The sequence below is a fragment of the Kwoniella botswanensis genome, chromosome 1, assembly GCF_036426115.1.
Source record: "Kwoniella botswanensis chromosome 1, complete sequence".
Lineage (NCBI taxonomy): Eukaryota > Fungi > Basidiomycota > Tremellomycetes > Tremellales > Cryptococcaceae > Kwoniella > Kwoniella botswanensis.
Window position 1 is genome coordinate 2,105,780 of NC_088599.1, and position 14,157 is coordinate 2,119,936.

Consider the following 14,157-nt stretch of genomic DNA (forward strand, 5'->3'; position numbering starts at 1 on the left):
TACAGTATATACCATCGTTACAGTATGCAATTCACAGAGGCGAGTGGGTAAAACGAAGAAATAATCACAATCACCTCCCTTGGTTATTCCCATTATTGATCATAGCCAACAGCGCTGCGCCCTGACCTTGAGGTGGTCTAGGTACAGGATGGAAGACATTCGGATTACTCAAATTTTGAGGTTTGGGTGGACTCCCTCTTTGGTTGTTGTTGTATTGCGCTGAGGGTATTTGGGGTGGTAGAGAATGTTGAGGTGGGAAAGGAGGTTGATATCCACCTTGATTAAGTTGATTGAGCGGTCCATTCACTCCCACTCCCAATGGAGGTGGTCGGGGTTGATAAGGTTGGTTATGATTAGGGTAATTTGCATAAGGAGGACCACCAGAAGGGACAAATCCACCCGGAGGTAGATGATGAGGGGGTGGAAGAGGTCCATTACCGTAATTAGCACCGTAACTCCCAGGACCAGGTAGAGGATTAGAATTGGGTCGAAAAGACTGAGAGTTCTGCAGGTTGATGACACCAGGAGGACGAGCGGGATTGACTCCACTTTGATACATGTTCACGTTCATACTTGGAGGAGGTCCAGATCGCTGATCGTGAGCAGAATTGACAGTTCCGCCATAAGGAGGATAGTCGAGCGTAGCACTTCGGACTTGAGGGTGAGAAGCTGCCTCGTAGGGCGGTGGGGGAGGTGGCTGGGAAGATCTATTAGGACTTCCGCCATATCCGCCGGAAGGATGATTCATCGGTCCAGCAGGTGGTCTGGGTGGACCATAACCTCCAATGGGAGGTTGGGTATTTGGACGATATCCTTGATTATGGGCATAGGTGGAGGGAGGAGGCTGATGAATCGGTGGCATGTTACCTTGGCCTGGAGGAGTTATTCCGGTGTCACTACCGCCGCTGGTGTTACTGCTTCGTCCAGCAGAACCAGGCTGGGGCAGAGGAGGAAGGAAATCAGAATGAGAAGGATTGACGTGATCCACTTGATGCGCCGTGTTGGCAGGTACATCGATACCTATTCCGGCAATGGTCATATCGAGTAGAGCACGAGCTTTGGCTTGGCGTTGTGCATCTTCTGTCGAGCTCGGAGGACGGGGAGGAGTAGGTAACGACACGGGTTTCGAGCCGATTTGATTGTTAATGATGCCAGCGGGTTTAGGAGATATCATTGACGATAATTTCGCTTGATGTGGCTTAGCAGGGCTAGATGGTGGTTGAGCTTGTTGTGCATGAGCGTAGTAATTCGAAGCAGACGGGCGAGTATTGAGCACAGCGAGCAAATTGCTTTGTTTTTGTGTGGAAGCTGTAGGTCTGGGTGGTTCAGGTGCGGGTGTCTGAGCGATACCAACTCCTCCAAGCAATCGTGCCAGTTCATTGTCCTCCTTCTTCTGTCTCTCTTGATCACTTATTCCATCGTGCCTATGCGATACTGACTCCTCTTCTTCCTTGAGCACGTTCAAATTACCAAATAGTCTTTCCAAACCGGCCTTGTTATCACTTCCAACGATCGCTTGCTGATTGGGAGCAGATAGCTCTTCCTCCTGCTTGTGTATGAACCGAGCGAAGAGGTGATCGAGGGCAGAAGAGCCACGAGATGGGACGGGGGAGGCAGGTTGGGAGGAAGGGGATTCGAATTGGTAAGGTTGAAGATCGCGATATGGGGCAATGGGTTGTGACTTTTTCTTGGGTTTCATGTACGGATCAATGCCGTGACCTTTGAGCCAGTGCTTGAGGGGACTTCCACCGAAAGTCAGTCTTGATACTAGGTCATCTGGGATGATACGGTACTCACTTTACGAAAGGGGTAACATTGTAAAACTTCTTTTGACCACTACCACCCGTCTTCTTGGGACCTTTCTTGTTAATCCATGTGGGGAGATCTGCCAATCTTACCCATTCAATGGCCTACAAGAATCCAATCAGACATTAGCGTCAATGATCAAATCTCCAAAGGCTCAGTCAGTCCACTTACGCCAATCTCATTTCTAGTCTGGGTCTTGAATACTGTATTCTCATCGATGCCTTTGACGATGAACATGGTCACCTCCTGAGCGTTTATGTGCGTTTTGATCTTGTCTGTAGGATGTATCAAGCCCGTCAGATCGAAACCTGTTTCCTCTTCCACCTGGAAATCAAACATATCAATCACATTAGCTGTGCATTGAACTCATGAGTAAATCAAGCTTACCTCTCTGATAGCACAAGCTTCCTCGGATTCTTCAAGGTTTATTTTACCTCTTGGGAAACTCCATCCTGCACTTGACTTATAGCCTCTAACCATCAAGCACTAGTATGAGGCAAGGGGCATAGCAATGAGCTTCTGAGGTCTTTGGTCTGAAAATGGCGTGAGACTCACCTTGTCCCCGTCCTTGTTTATCAAGATACCACCGCAACAAGGTACCATCCTCTTGTCGCTACAGTATTCTTCCCATACCTGATCATAACTAAGTCCTCGTTGTGCCATCAGTGAAGCGTATAGAGGCGAAGACTCGATGATGATTCGGGTGAAGTTACGTTGACTTAGTGAGGGAAGCAAGGGGTTTAGAGGCCGAAGGTAATCCTCGTAGAACCAATGACTATCAATCGAAAGCGACATCAACATGAGTGGAATGAGTTGCGATGGTCCAAGAGGTGACAGTTTCACTCACGCTTGTTCAGCTTGCCAGTAAACTCTCACCAGACTCATCTCCTCCCTTGGCAAGTTGATCAAGAACCTCGCATTGAGGTCTTCAAGAATCTCTTCCCAGCTCATATCCCTAAAGATATTCTCTTCTTCGTCCTGTCCAGCTGATGGGTCTTCGATATCGTTATCGTTATCTTCCGACCCTCCAAGGGGTTGTCGACCATTGAGTTTTGATGGGTGTAGAGAAGGAGGATAGGGTATAGGAGTGGACGAAGTGGAAGCTGCTGGGGAGGAAGATGAAGAGGAAGAAGGATTATAGAACGGATTAAGATGAGGAGGAAGTTCCCTTTCCCCCTCTCTACCTTTATCGAAAGGTAACGGTATGGGGATGGCGGTCATTATGGAAAGAAAGTAAGGTTCAACGATTGTATGAAAAGTCGTTGTTAATGTGATCAATAGCGATGAGAGATTCGGTGAGGTCAACGAAAAACGAGGTAGGGTTGATAGAAAGACCAGATTCTCCCAGTTAGTGTTTTACTCTTGACAAGTCTAAATACTTGCGTATGTGTGAGGATCTGCTGATATATGGTCGAGTATGAGAAAGAGCGCCTGTTGTGCGATGTTTCCCATAAGTTGATGTTATAGTCGACCCAAGAATCAAGCGATATTGATCTGGGTGCGGCCGTTGATGCGATTGTCGAATCAAGTTTCCATGAAAGCGTGTAAAGTAGGTGAATGACACGACCTCGCCTCTGCTTTTGTGTGCTACACTGAGATGTTGCTATGCTGTGATGGTGAGCTTATTGTCTGTCTAGATTGTGGATGTCCATGCCCATGTCTATGTGTGTGTGTGAGATAATGCGATGTGTTGTTCTTCCACAGGTGTTTCCCCATCCGCAACGACATCATCACAAGCACTCAACCGAGCGCAAACCTCGCGTGAACCACGTGTACATCAATATCACGTGATACAGAGACTGGACACCCATCAAATGGGCCAACGCGGTTTGGTCGAAATATCGCCCTGTGTATAATGACTCATCTTGAGACGATGGTCGACATGAGCTCAAGCATTCAGTGTAAGTAAGGGATTGTCCACCTGATGAGAGAATGCAGATAGCGTTCGATCGGCCTACGAACGAACAATGGATAGCATCCAGTACTGTAATTGAGATTTGGTATTTTGATGTTTTGGTAATCGACGTGCCTGATTTGCGCAAACAAACAATTGGGATGTGCCATAAGCCAAAAGGTGACAACCGATTTTATGGCTTTTAATCTTAATCTTCCCACCCCATGGTATACCTTTCCGGATCAACACTTTCTGTCGGTATGGACTACATGCTGTAATTGTTCGGATTTTGTGCAGAGCCGCTCTGCTCGTAAACATTCCTCTCCGCTGAGCGTTTACTGTTGATTAACCTTGTTTTTCGGCTGATTCCGAATTGCGTTAACAGGTTCGAATGGATAGACTTGAACAGTCCTTCAACATCTCAATGCCTGGAAAGAACCCTAAGGAGCCTCATCGGCTCCAGACATAATCCCTGAACAATATAAACAACACAGACTGTTCTAAGATATGACTGTTAAATGTTCAGAAAGACATATAAGGTGTGAGGTACAAACTGATGTGCACACTGATCCTCTTTCAATTATATTTTCGAAACAGTATCGCAGAAATCAGCCGAAACAGTACTCGACATGCTCTCTACTACTATCTGGACCGTCATGATGTCAGCTATTGCTGTTCGACAAGCTGTCGCTCAAGCAGGTGTGACATATGTTATTAGTAGTGATGGAAATACGGAGTACTCTTGTTCGGACATTGAAGAACCTGAGACTTATTACCAAGACAAGTGTGAGTGTGATACACGGTATAACCGCAGATACTATGTACCTGAAAGGGATAGTTCATTGATGTTGCTCTGTTTGTTGTTCTCATCAGGCGGAGCAACCTCTAAATCCGGTATCGCATTGACCAAAGTCGAAGTTAGGAATGGTCTAGGATCGACCAGAGACGATTGGACAATTTATCAATTCTGCTAGTAAGCCATGTCATACTAACCACTGTATGATACTGCGGATGTCAATCTAACGATCTGTCCTCTTGATAGCTATGGTACAGGCTCTGATGACTACTGTTCGTATACGGCCAGCGCGAACAATCCCGTAAGTATCCCCTGATTCGCTCCATGCAAGTTACAGGTATCTGATGTTTGAGCATCCCACAGAGTCTCACGAGATATGGACAAGGACTCGGTACGGATTGTCCGGAATTCTCCAATATCGCTTATAGAACGCCTGGTGGACCTGCTGTACCTGCTCCTTCGACCGGTGTTGCAGCCAACAATGATGGATGGAGTAAGTCATCAAGATAGGGTGATTAAGATTCAAGCTAAGCTGACTCTGGATTTGATGATTTAGCTGAACCTCTTTACACTTGTCCAACTGCTGATGGAAACCTATACCGAATTACCATCTACAAATCTCCACCTGGTCAAACTAGTGAGTAAACTATTGTGTAGCGATTATTGATTATGTTATTTACTCTTAATTTCAGCTGCAAACTCATTGGCTTATCAGTGTGAATTCAACGATTTCGGAAGTTGTTTTTACACCACCGTGAGTCTTACATCTTTCCCAGAGTTTTGGCCCAGTCTGCATTGAACAATTCACTGACGAACTTCCGACCAGTCTGGAACGCTATACTCTCAGGGAAGTACCTCATGTCCCTTGCAAGTCTGCACAAATCACTACGATCCCACTTTCACTAGGAGGAAGAGACAGGATCCTGCGATGGAGAAAAGACAAGTGAAAGCTGCAGATTTGAGAAGGGCTTTAGCTACTGAAGCTCCTGTGCCCAAACGATCCGACAGATTCACTGTTAAACCGTAATGAATCCGGATCCGATTTCCCTTATTCTCCCCTCGCTTCTTTGGGCGGCCCTCTTGCATTAGAAATAGACGATCGAACCCTCTGAAGTACATCTAGTAATCGACCATAACGATTCCTCCCCCCCCCCCCCCGCGGTCGCCCCCTTTCCGCGCGCGTTCTTTCTCTTCTCCTATAGTCTCCTATATAATACATCTATCTTGGGCTTTTGGTTTTTGATTGAATAATGGTCTACATAGTCTGTGCTATGCATTTCCTCTCGAATGAAAGTGGAGGGTTTCCATCGGACAAGTGCGAAAATCCGTCAGGAGTCGTCATGTGATCGACAAGTCGGTGCCGGGCCGACCGGGTGAGGGAACACAGTCTAAGGAATATCGTTGTACCGATGCCAAGTATGAGTAAAGCTGCGTATGTTTTGCAAGTTGATATATAACTACTACTCGTGCATTCAATATGCGTCGTGTCATGAACACATAACTCGTCTCAGACAGTATTTTGGGAGTTTCCATCTTACCAACGAAGCGTAACTTTTCAGTATGCCTCGAATCACCCCTCAAGTCCAATCCATTATTTCAAACCAAGTGACAACTCGAGATGATCTTATCCGCCTTCTCTCCGACCTGCTACACCCCCTAGTGGAAGCCCAATCCGAGGGTGGTGCGAGGGTAACATTGGGTCATACAGGGACTCATTTCGATTCAGTCGCAGCAGAGATGGAAGGGTATGCCAGGTCATTGTGGGGACTAGCACCGTTGATGGCGTCTGATCCTAATCATCCGTTGTTGAAAGACTTGGGTAAGAAATGGAGAGAGGGCTTAGAAGCTGGTACGGACCCTTCGAGAGAGGATGAGTATTGGGGTGACCAAACGGATATGGATCAAAGATTCGTTGAGATGGCTGCGATCGTGAGTGACGAAGGATCCACATTGAAATCGTTTAGCTCAGATCAGATGGATTCTGTTAGGGCATCTCACTGGCTATAGCTCCCGATACATTCTGGAACCCATTGTCCCCAGAAGCGAAGAAAAGGGTCAATGCCTGGTTACTTAGGTGCAATGGTAGAGGTTTTCCTACAAATAATTGGCGATGTAAGCTGTTCACTTCATTCTTAGTCCACTAGATCCCGTCGACTGACATCTTTATATCCAGTTTTCAGAGTATTGGTCAACCTAGGACTTAAATCCGTTGATGCGGAATACGATCAGAAATCCATTGATGATGAGCTAGAATTCATGGAATCATTCTACGGTGAACATGTCAGTATTGTACAGCTCTCAAAAACCATCGTGATGATTGACTGTGAATTATCTATACCTTTAGGGCTTCCCTTCGGACTGTCCCCAAGACCCCTCAAATGGGGCATACGACTACTACGCTACCTCCTTTGCTATCCCATTCTATTCATTGTTGTACGCAGCTATCACCTCGAGATCACCCAAATTAGCTGATCCGGAACGAGCAAAGAAATATCGTCAGAGGGCCAAAGAGAATATACCAAATGTCATCAATCTTTTCGCACCTGATGGAGCTGGTATACCCTTTGGTAGAAGTATGACATATAGGTTTGCTATAAGCTCGTTCTTCGCTGCGGTGGCTTATGATGAACTTGAGGTAAGCCTTAACTTATTATATTCGAGTTGTACGTTTGCTGATCCACAGGCTAGCTTCCTCAACCGTATACATGGGGTATGATCAAGGGTATCATTCTGAGAAATATCAGGTGGTTCACTCAGAAACCTCAGGTGTTCAATCGAGATGGATCGTTGACTATAGGCTGGACATACCCTTCTTTGTTCATGAGTGAGGTAAGTCTATTTCAGCTTCTGTTTCTGCACGTCTTGGTTCATCCGGCTAACCTTTGAATCTGAAGGATTACAACTCTCCTCAATCACCCTACTGGGCTTTGAAGTCATTCTTCATCCTCGCTTTACCTGAATCACATCCATTCTGGTCATCGGAGGAAGAACCATACCACGCCGAGCTATTGGAGAAACCATGGACAGCTGTCAAACCTTGGATGCAGGTATTCACCCATTCAGCCGGGCATACATACCTTCTCAATGGTGGAACGTGAGTGAAGCATCAACACACACATGAGCTGATCTTTCTGCGCTGACAAATCGAACCTACTTGTCTCAGAAACGTTGCATTCCCCTTACGTCAAAAGGCAGAGAAATACAATAAATTCGCATACTCATCTTCATTCGGGTTTTCCGTTCCCACTGGTGCACTGATGTTCGCTCAACATGCGCCTGATTCTGTGTTGGCTCTTTCCGACGATGGGGGGTTGAAATGGAAGGTCCCATACAAGGTTGAACATCTCGGAATTAGTGCCAGTGGTGTATTGAAAGCTGGATGGTTCCCATGGCGTGAGTCGTTTGTCCTCCCACAGCTACTGGCATTGGTATAATAACTTATATACTGGTTTATTGGTACGGATCGATAGCCGAAGTTGAGATAACCACCTGGCTCGTACCTCCCTCCACGACCTCAACGCCATATCACACTCGAGTCCACCATATCTCCGTCTCATCCTCGTTCAATCGAAATCTCCGATTGGCAGATTCGGGATTTGCCATTCACTCGCATTTCGGTCCGGAAGGAACAGAAAGACGTATCCCTGTTCTTGATGATCCTAAGGAAGGATCTGCCGGACGAAGCTCCAATGAAAAATCAGCAGTGGCAGTATCTCGAAAGGGAGTATCTGGAGTGATCAATCTTCTCTCTGTTCACGGTGGCAAGGGGAGTGTGGAAGATGTAGATGGAAATACCAACTTGATCAGTCCAAGAACGGTGCTGCCTACCATCCTCCATGAGCACCAGGCGGGAGAGAGGGAGAAATGGATCGCAACAAGAGTATGGGCTTTACCTTTCTCCGAAAGTGAGGGATTGAAGACCAAGGGATGGCTGAAATGGTGGGAAGATAGTCAAAAAGGATACGGCAGCGTTGAAGAGCTTAAGAAGGATCTCGGTATTGCTTAAGGCATTTATATGGCATTCAATTAGGCGTAATCGGATATGTGATCAATGAAATGAGTGCCTTTATACAGTCCTTAATGTCTGCTGTCTGATACATATTGAAGAAAATTGGTTGCGGTCATGGCCAGTATATCAACCAGGAGGGATCAGAAGGTGCGATCCGTCATACAAAAGTGCATGTTTTTCTCGAAACCCGGACAATTCACAAGAAAAACATCACAAATGTCGAGCACAATCAAAAAGAAATCGAACACAATTATAAACACGACCTGGGAGAACACCTCTTGACTGTATAGTGAACTCGTTCTGAAACCTTCCTTTTTCAGAATTGACTGTTGTAAACGATGTTGCATACGAAGTAAAAGAGATAGAGATATGAAATATGAAAATTTTACTAGTCTAATCGCGCCTCCACAACATTAACCCCCTTGTTTTTGACCCTCCCCGCCTTGTCTTTTTCATCCTCACTTTAAGACATACAGTACCCTAGATGGAGTATCTGAAATCGGGGTTCTCGAGATCAGTAAGATCCTCGAACGCCCTCGCATTGAAATTGACAACAGTCCCATCTTCGTTCGTTTGAGCGGCGATTTTCTTCTTGTTTCGTCGGACTAGGAGGATCCGAGTGACCAAACAAGTGATTATGAACCCCCCGTATAGGCCGAGGTGGATATAGAGAGAGGGTAGGTATCTTTTGGCCCATCTAGCCTGAAAGAGGTTGCTTGCAATTGCGTTCCCGCCGGCCCAAGCGACTATGAACAGGTGGAGCAAGTGAGCAGACCTTATCCCCTGATTTGAGAATTCGCAGGCATGATGTCAACAATACTTACTGTATGTGGTAGCGTAAGTGAAAGACTTTTTGGTTTGACCAGCAGAGTTACGAGATAGCATCATGAATATCGAAGGGTTACACTAAGGACACAAGCCGTATGCACAATTCAGCATATATGTTACCCCTCCCTGGGTAATTAGCAAAGATGTCCCACGTACCGATTGAAAGAATTGCATCAAGTAGAAAGCGAAGATCAAGACTCCTCTGGTTTTGTTGGTAGGTGCTATACAGATCAACATTATGGTACCAACGATGTTGGGAATCACAGTGCAAATCATCACCAAGAGGGTCTGTTTGGTCTTGGTGACAAGATACCTATCAAATTTCGCTCAGTCACGCACGACTACAGGAAGCAGAAGATCACTCACGCCTGTAGAATGTACGTAACGACCACGCAAGCGCCGAGAGGGATTGAAAGCAATTGACTATCCAAGACGCTGAAACCAAACGCCTGATTGATCAAAATCGCATTAAAGGTATTTATACCCCCCACAACCAAAGTATTGAAAAACGCCAACAGGAACAAGAGATAGGTGTACGGATCAGAGATCGCTTCGAAGATCTGAGCTTTCTTGAATTCTTTATGCTTGATACCTTGATTGTTCGATCGGACTCGCTCAACGTATTTGGTTTTTTCCTCCTCGCTGAGCCATCGGGCTCTAGTGGGACTGTCCGGAAGGAAGAGGAAGGTCATCACTGGAAAAAGGGGAATTAGCCCCATTCATTCCGTCGATCATTCTCATCATTAAGCCATCTTTTCTCTCTTACCTGCTGTAAAGAACGAGAAGAGAGATACGGTCAAAGTCATCCATTGCCACCCGTGAAGACCGCCTTTTTTGTTTTTAAGGTGGTAAAAGGCGTACTGTGAATTGGTCAGATCCGGTGGTAATGGCGATCGATGATGCAACTCACGCCAAAAAGACTCATTATAGCTTGACTTCCACCTAACATGGACTGCCCTATAGTGTTCCCAAAGCGAAGTCAATATCCAGAAGATATATTGAGAGAGTAAGCTGACTTACAAACTGAACTGACGAAAGGCTGCTCGTCTTTCAAATACCATTGTACAGTGACTATTTGGGAAAGTGGCGTGCCGATCAGTCTATTCTTTCCGATACATCGTGTGGGTCCATTGGCTCTTCAGCACTTACTGGAAAGCAGTACAGGACCGAAAAGACTTTCGAAGAAACCCAATAGGAATCGGATAGCAAATACCGGCGGAATAGACAAGGAAAACGTGAGGCCCAAAAGAAGTCCTGACCAGATGATCATGGCCGATCCGAGCAATTTACCCAATGGGAATCGTCTAACAAGTTGGTTTGCCTAGAATGGGAACATGGGTCAGCTCGTGTTCGTTGACAGCTACTCCCGAGTAGAAACGCTCACGATAGGTTCACCAACGATGATACCGCACCATAGCAGAGTACTTGTAAGTGCATACTCGTTGCCTTTAGCTCCTACGTCGTCGATCCTGCCAAAAATTAACACAGTCAGCTAATATCGAAGTGGCGGATTAGCTGTGTCATGGCGCAGTGGCTCGACAGTCGAACTTACCAGCCCATGATCCTACGGACAAAGGTTGATCAGCATTTCTGACACATTTGGTATTGGAAAGACTCACGAAGCAGGTCCTAGAGTACCCTATTGAGCGTATGAATCAGTACGTTCTTCACCAGCTACTGTTTACTGGTAATCTCCGCAGGTACTTACCTTATCCATAGCCTGGGTGATATAAGCCAAACACATCAAGGGGAGAACTCTGAAACCAATCATGTCATATTAGCAATGCCCCTGAACCATTGAAATCATCTCGCTATCGAATATTGAATCACCTTCTATGGATTCTTCTTCTCATCCTCTTACTCTCGTCTTCAGATATGACCAAATCCGGATTAACATAGTTCCTCGCCTCGTCATCCGCCACTTCATGGCGGTCTCGATCAGGTTTGATCACCTCGTCATCGTATCCGCCATCTGGGGCCGTTTCGAATTGTTGAGTAGTGATAACATCGTCTTTCTTCGACATGTTGTCTTTACTATTACTTCGATCCTGCAAGATGAGTTGCCTTGGCAGCAGCAGTAGCTCTGAGTGAATTATGTATTCCTTGATGTTGTTGTCATTGGCATATGAATGTTGGCGAGGTTTATATACCCAGTTACAGAGATCAGAACGGGCCGGCGCTCCAGCTTACGTCGATCGCACACTGATTGAGACAGGAGCTTTACAGTGCGTTTGCATGTTGTTCCCTCCTATCCTCATCACACCGCCCGCCCTCGACATAAATGCAGGACGTGGAACGCTGACAGCAATAGATCCTTTCTTGAAATGGACTAGCGTAAATTGATCGGTACGTTCTCTCACCGAGGCATCAACAATCGCAGTGTGCTCGAAGAATGGCATGTTACATGTATGTGTGAAGGAATGCCAAGCACGATGACGCAAGAGATTCTCACAACACCGCAAAAATCCAGGGGTTCCATGAACTCCCGAAAGGGACACTCTTTAGCTCGTTTTCACTTGTCGGATGATCCTATCTTCGTCCGGCCCGGGCATCATTACGAGTGATGTTCACATGTCAGACTCGAAGAGGTAGGAATGTCCTTCGACCGCGCCGGTGGTATCGTCGCATGTGACCGTACCGGACCGATACACAACAGGAGATCTGAAGACATCGACCTTTGATTCTTCAGTAGCCATACAAATCCCCATGACTCCTATGATACATGGTCTCTTTCCAACTTCCAGATAACTCATAGACAGGCCAACTCTGTCCCATCACTATGTCGAACCTCACTGAAGCTGTACCAGAGCTCTACGATCCTGCTTTGTCCGTCAAAGTCGTGGAAGTAGCTAAGAAGTACGATACGGATCCCAATGTGAGTGACGATGAAGTCTCGTCCATAAGCAAGTTACGGTCTGACATTGGTTTACTTATAGGGACCACCACCAAGTCGGACACCAGAGTATACAGTACCAGGTGGACCAAACAGCTATCACTGCTCGAAAAGTATGTCGAGTCTTCCTTTCCCGTTTCCACTGGCACATCGTGTGGACTGACCATTTTCGTCCTTCAACTCATTCATAGATGTGACTGCTTGGACACAAGGGTTCTTTCCTGGTACATTATGGCTCCTAGCTGAACGTGCCGACCTAGACCCCTCGTCCATCGACAAGCATTACTCCAAAGAAGAGTTAATCAAGTTAGCCAGGAGATGGCAAGCGGACTTCAAGTACCAAGCTAGACCAAGTCCGAATCATGATCAGGGGTTTAGGTTCCAGCTTTCTTATGGCAAGTGAGTGAGAGATATCGTGCATATCTGCGAGCACCAAGGTGGAGGACGCTAACAAGACTCGTGCAGAGACTACGCTATGACGGGTGATGAGGAGGCGAAGAAGGTTCTGATCGATGCTGCTGAGAGTTTGGTGGATAGGTACAGTCCAACGGTAAGTTCAGCATCATCTCGGTCCGTGTAATGATCTACAAGCTAATATGGGGTGGGATGTATCATAGGCAGGATGCATTAGGAGCTGGGATTCAATGACAAGTGTCAAAGACGGATATAAATATACGAAAGAAAAGAAAGATGAACATTATTTGGTCATTATAGATAATATGGTATGTCCTCTTCCGCCTTCACACATCTCGATATGCAGGAGATTGCTGACAAGGTGTCATGGCGTGCAGATGAATCTCGATCTCCTGTATGAAGCTACAAAATTAACAGGAGACGAAAGATATGCAAACGTAGCGAATCATCAAGCTGAAAAGTCCCTCATCTCACATGTTCGGAAAGATTATACGACCTATCACGTAGCCAACTTTGATCAGAAGACAGGATTACCTATTGAGCTAAGGACCGCACAGGGTTATGCGGATGATAGTGTTTGGTCGAGAGGTCAGGCCTGGGCTATATATGGGTACGGTCAATGTGGTGAGTGACCCCTCCCTCTTCCCTCTTCCCGTCCTAGAGCTCAACAGACCAAAAGACTGATAAGAGTTTGGGAGGTTGTAGCATTGAGAACAGGAAGACAAGATTTCATTGATACTGCTCGAAAACTCACCGACGTGTTCATTTCACTTCTCGGTCCTACAGGTGTTCCAGAATGGTGTGTTCTCTCAAGGTCTTATCTTAAAACTGGTCACTGACCATTCTGATGACCTTAGGGATTTCAAAGCTCCTAAGCCATGTCCTTATGACGCCTCTGCCGCTACAATCACAGCAGTCGGTATGATCTGGTTATACAAATTACTCTTACCTACAGACAAAGACGCGGCTGAGGCATACTTGAACCGAGCTATCAAACTTGTTCAAGATACGGTCAGAGAATGCTTGACTCCCACTGCTACACTGAAGGAAAATGGGGAAGTCGATTTTGGAAAAGACGGATGGGAGACCATACTACAGGTGGGTTCAGAAGCCCAGTATCGTCATACACTTGAGGCTGATGATTCGCCTGTGTTTGGCAGCACTCTACCATTGTTGGAAATCCAGCTTCAAATCGGCAAATCATGGATCATGGTCTAGTCTGTGAGTCGGATCCAGACTACTATCTGTGGTCTTGAGAACGAGGCTGACACGCATTGACTGGAACAGACGCCGATTATTATCTGGTCGAATTCTCCAACGAGCTCCTGAAGATCCAGCAAGGGAAATGAGATATATATGTATATGAATGCTCAACGTTTGGTGATAGTGATGTGAATATGTATCGAATGCATAGGGGTCTAGCGTTGTGCAGCTTCCACCGTGCCATAAACAAGCTATATAACGACTGAAACCTGGTGACCAGATATGACGTCAAGGAGCCGGCCATCTGAAAGGTT

At 46.2% G+C, this 14,157-nt stretch overlaps 5 protein-coding genes across 5 annotated transcripts; 3 read left to right on the forward strand and 2 right to left on the reverse strand.

The window, feature by feature from the left end:
* Window positions 1-70: 70 nt before the first annotated feature.
* Window positions 71-3,027, reverse strand: L199_000821 (uncharacterized protein; the record flags this gene model as incomplete). Its single annotated transcript, XM_064886580.1, has 6 exons — window positions 71-1,742; window positions 1,798-1,910; window positions 1,978-2,130; window positions 2,194-2,292; window positions 2,362-2,581; window positions 2,654-3,027. 6 exons carry the CDS (start codon window positions 3,025-3,027, stop codon window positions 71-73), a joined length of 2,631 nt encoding a protein of 876 aa, XP_064742652.1.
* Window positions 3,028-4,329: 1,302 nt separating this feature from the next.
* Window positions 4,330-5,523, forward strand: L199_000822 (uncharacterized protein; the record flags this gene model as incomplete). Its single annotated transcript, XM_064886581.1, has 7 exons — window positions 4,330-4,486; window positions 4,574-4,673; window positions 4,743-4,797; window positions 4,860-4,989; window positions 5,053-5,133; window positions 5,189-5,250; window positions 5,323-5,523. The coding sequence occupies 7 exons, from the start codon at window positions 4,330-4,332 to the stop codon at window positions 5,521-5,523; spliced, it is 786 nt and encodes a 261-aa protein (XP_064742653.1).
* A 533-nt stretch (window positions 5,524-6,056) lies between these two features.
* L199_000823 (uncharacterized protein) lies at window positions 6,057-8,502 on the forward strand (the record flags this gene model as incomplete). Its single annotated transcript, XM_064886582.1, has 8 exons — window positions 6,057-6,425; window positions 6,485-6,608; window positions 6,670-6,776; window positions 6,841-7,131; window positions 7,185-7,325; window positions 7,391-7,590; window positions 7,660-7,889; window positions 7,967-8,502. The coding sequence occupies 8 exons, from the start codon at window positions 6,057-6,059 to the stop codon at window positions 8,500-8,502; spliced, it is 1,998 nt and encodes a 665-aa protein (XP_064742654.1).
* Window positions 8,503-8,985: 483 nt separating this feature from the next.
* L199_000824 (uncharacterized protein) lies at window positions 8,986-11,357 on the reverse strand (the record flags this gene model as incomplete). The annotated part of the gene is made up of 13 exons (XM_064886583.1): window positions 8,986-9,251; window positions 9,330-9,411; window positions 9,490-9,646; window positions 9,700-10,027; window positions 10,100-10,193; window positions 10,244-10,290; window positions 10,354-10,404; window positions 10,483-10,654; window positions 10,718-10,802; window positions 10,886-10,897; window positions 10,953-10,972; window positions 11,042-11,090; window positions 11,164-11,357. 13 exons carry the CDS (start codon window positions 11,355-11,357, stop codon window positions 8,986-8,988), a joined length of 1,557 nt encoding a protein of 518 aa, XP_064742655.1.
* Window positions 11,358-12,112: 755 nt separating this feature from the next.
* On the forward strand, window positions 12,113-13,989 carry L199_000825 (uncharacterized protein; the record flags this gene model as incomplete). The annotated part of the gene is made up of 10 exons (XM_064886584.1): window positions 12,113-12,208; window positions 12,270-12,339; window positions 12,418-12,625; window positions 12,692-12,776; window positions 12,844-12,948; window positions 13,018-13,264; window positions 13,346-13,439; window positions 13,498-13,738; window positions 13,801-13,861; window positions 13,928-13,989. The coding sequence occupies 10 exons, from the start codon at window positions 12,113-12,115 to the stop codon at window positions 13,987-13,989; spliced, it is 1,269 nt and encodes a 422-aa protein (XP_064742656.1).
* Window positions 13,990-14,157: the final 168 nt, after the last annotated feature.